General features: G+C 37.4%; 1 protein-coding gene across 1 annotated transcript in view; it reads left to right on the plus strand.

Moving 5' to 3' along the window:
• Window positions 1-3,562, plus strand: part of CMTM4 (CKLF like MARVEL transmembrane domain containing 4) — a 35,790-nt gene that overhangs the window by 24,846 nt on the left and 7,382 nt on the right. Inside the window, exon 2 of the mRNA XM_015817551.1 lies at window positions 2,230-2,406. Coding sequence (XP_015673037.1) covers window positions 2,230-2,406 — 177 coding nt within the window. The remainder of the gene's footprint in view (window positions 1-2,229; window positions 2,407-3,562) is intronic.

Here is a 3,562-nt window from a genome sequence, read left to right on the forward strand (position 1 = left end):
TTTTTTTTTAAAGTTGTCACGATGGAAGGCTTTTTTTAAAAAAGGCTGTTATTGCCCAATTTATCAAGCAATAAAATGCAGCCAGCTAAATAGGGAAAATGTAATGGTAGCATTCTTTTTCCTTATGAAAACTTCTGCTGAGGTTAAATTTAAACTTTGGTGCATTCTCTTCATTTTTCTCAGATGTTGACAATAATACTTAGTTAAGATGATTCGCCAAAGTGGATCTGGTTCTGCTACAATTCGTTTTCTTCCTTTCTTGTTTTGATGGGATGTGGGGCCAATCTCAAAGCACGTCAGAAATATGTGTGGCAGTATCCTTTGCAATAGGACAAAAAATATTTAGGGAAAATCTCTTTTTGGCTGCTGCTCTTTGATCCTGTATAACTGTAAAAGAACTTATTGGCTCTTGAAAAACTGAAACAATTTGGGGGAAGTTCGTAGCCAATCCCACATTTTATTTTGAACCACCAGTTTTGTTTTCAACTTGGCTGGGGATGTTTCAGAAATAGGTTCCCTTTCCTTGCATTGACAGATGCCTTGAGAATTAGCATGAGCAGGGCAAAATTGGGTAGAGGTTAAATTGGCCTCCACTTTGCTGGCCTGCAGAAAGCCCCTGAAGATATAACTGTACCATTTTTACATTTGACAGATTATTTGAGTCAGAAAAAAGTCCAATAATTCTTTTTTTTTTTTAATAAATTTTTTATTGATTTTTATAATTAAACAACAAATACCAATATGATGCATTTACATACACAAGCAGAAAAAAAAAATAATCCAAATCAATACATTTTCGGAAACGCTCCGCAATCCCCGCCTTGCCTCCACCCTCATTCACTTTCCTATCCTTCCTCCTTCTAAATCTTCTCCTTCCTCCTTTCCACCTACCTACATCCCATCACCTTTCTAACCACCTCTTCGAGTGCAATTTGGGATACCAGCCGAGCATCTCCTCTTATCAATACAATTATTGTTTACCTATAACATGTAAATACATCAATTTTTATAATTCCCCTAATCCCCTCCCCCCCCCTGGACTTCCCAGAACCAAATACAGGACTAAAACACATCCCATTCCGTATCTAAATCACACTTTAACTAAACAAACATAATACAATCAATATATACCTACTATAACTCTAATAATGCAATAAGTAAAAACAATATATCTACTCGAAAACTATATAAAAGTCCAATAATTCTTGACTGTGAGTTGGTGAATTCACCTAAAGTTTCGCTTTCCCCAGCGAAGCAGAATGCAAGCTGATGAGGTATATGGGTTAGAAGACAAGAATTTACAACTTTTTCACAGGCTTTGAAGGAAACTCTGATTTGTCCCTCTCTCTCGGGGAAATGCAGGCAGAATCCAGGAGGGGTGCAAAGAAACTTTTAGTCATATGTTGTTGCAGTAAACCCACCTTTTCAAAGTTCCATTTTATTGTTTTATTGGTCGTTTGTATTCATTTTGGTGTTTTTTTAAAGGGGACCTACTATATTATACTAAAGGGAGGCATGATGGCAAAGGGTTTAGGAATGACTTGGAATGATTTTCTATTATACTTGTAGTATGAATATCGAAGGCTATCCCATCCATCTTTTAGATCAAAGACAGTACTGAGGAGTTCCAGACTTCCTCCATAAGTTTTCTATGAAAATAATAATAATAAAAAAAAGCAATGGGTACACACAGTTACAAAAAGGACATTGTGATATCTACATCCTCCTTAAATTTCATCAACGATCAAGGTGTTTGGGATCTCCCGTAAGAAAACACATTTCACTATTATAATTATTAGTGCAGGCTCTTTGCATTGATTTATATTTGGAAGCATTTCATATCTCCTGAGTAGTGGCCTTTAATAGATCTCCAATACATAAAATTGTTTGTCCAGTAAATTATGGATGAGTGTGTCTCAGATTGCCGTACTCTAGAAGCAAACTAGCTTTGGTATAACTTGTGTTGAATTCTTTATACCAGTGGTTTCCAAAATTGGCAATTTTAAGACTTGTGCGTTTCAACTCCCAGAATTCCCCAGCCAGCCATGGGGTGGGGAGTTGAAGTCTGCAACTCTTAAAAGTTGTCAGCTTTGGGGATCCCTGCTTTATATCAAGAATCTTACTGGGTATTGCACATTTAAGTATCCACTTCCCAATGAATGCTTCGGGATTATTTGTGACTATATATTCAGAAATTACAATACTGTTTTCCTGTTTTTCACATCTTAGGTTTTGGCTTTGATTTCCTTCATCTGCATAGAGACCATCATGGAGTGTTCTCCTTGTGAAGGACTTTATTTTTTTGAATTTGTCAGCTGTAGCGCATCGGTAGTTACTGGAGTTCTATTGCTTATGTTCAGCCTAAATCTCCACTCAAGAATACCACAGATCAACTGGAACACTACAGTAAGTTCTCATCCAAACCTTTACAAAGATAGCTGAATAAACATGTGAAATTTAGATTTTAAGCTCCGATTGCTTCATGCAGGAACTTTAGATCTTATTAGAGCAATATGCTAGGACTCTGTGCACCAAGTAAAGAACATGTCCTGCTTTATATTCAGTGTGGATCCCCCACTGGTGCAACCTGTGTTATGAAATATTGTGTGTTAAAGTGTCTAAAGCTGAAATTGTGCCTGGCAGCATTTTCCCTCCCGCAAATGCCAGGGTTTTCTTATACTGCAACTTTTTAGTTGCTTGTTTCTGTCACTTAATATTGATACTTATATTAGAATGCAATACAATCTGTGTGAATTAGCTCTGTAAATCAATAATTATGGATAGATACAAATCTATAATCGAGCGACATTTTGGAAGTAGATTTTCACTCATTTTCTGCCTCATCCTCTCGAAAGAGTACGTTTGTGACCTTCTTTTAGTCTTATTTCTGTACCTAAAAAAAAAATGGCCTGAAATGTACACTAACTTTCAGGAGATTTAACTTTACTGTATCATCCCAAAAATGTGTTTGTTTCCTTTACTTGTTCTCTCCCATGCTGACAAGTTGGAATGCACATTTTTATTAACTGGTAAGCCAGTAAATGGTTTTTCCCTCCAGTGTAGAATAAATGATACTCCCCATGTTGCAGGTGTGTCGAGAACTCTTGAAAAACCAAAATTATGTACTGCAATAATTTGTGTTGGCATGAAGTGTTCAGTGGCAGCGATTCCTAATCACAGCACTTGTATTTTGGAGGTTTTGATAAATAGTTATATATTTCAAGAAAGAAATGTGGAATACTATTTTTGATAGCAGTGCCTCTGTTGTCATACTGGGAATTGCATGCCTTTTAAAAAATTTTTTTTTTTTTTTAAAGTAGCTTCTAGAAAATAAGCCTGCCAGTAACTCAGTTGTGGTATGCTAGAACAGTGGTTCTCAACCTGTGGGTCGGGACCCCATTTGGGGTCGATCGACTATTTCACGGGGGTCGCCAAGCAAGGCTGTCTGCCATTTTTTTGTCCGCCATTTTTTTTTGTCCGCCATTTTTCCCCCCCTTTTCCGGCGGGTGCCTTACCTCCCTTGGGCTGGGCCAGCTGGTGGTCGGCCTGCTCCGTCTCTGCC

This window comes from Protobothrops mucrosquamatus, unplaced genomic scaffold (genome assembly GCF_001527695.2).
Source record: "Protobothrops mucrosquamatus isolate PMUCROS unplaced genomic scaffold, P.Mucros_1.0 scaffold605, whole genome shotgun sequence".
NCBI lineage: Eukaryota > Metazoa > Chordata > Lepidosauria > Squamata > Viperidae > Protobothrops > Protobothrops mucrosquamatus.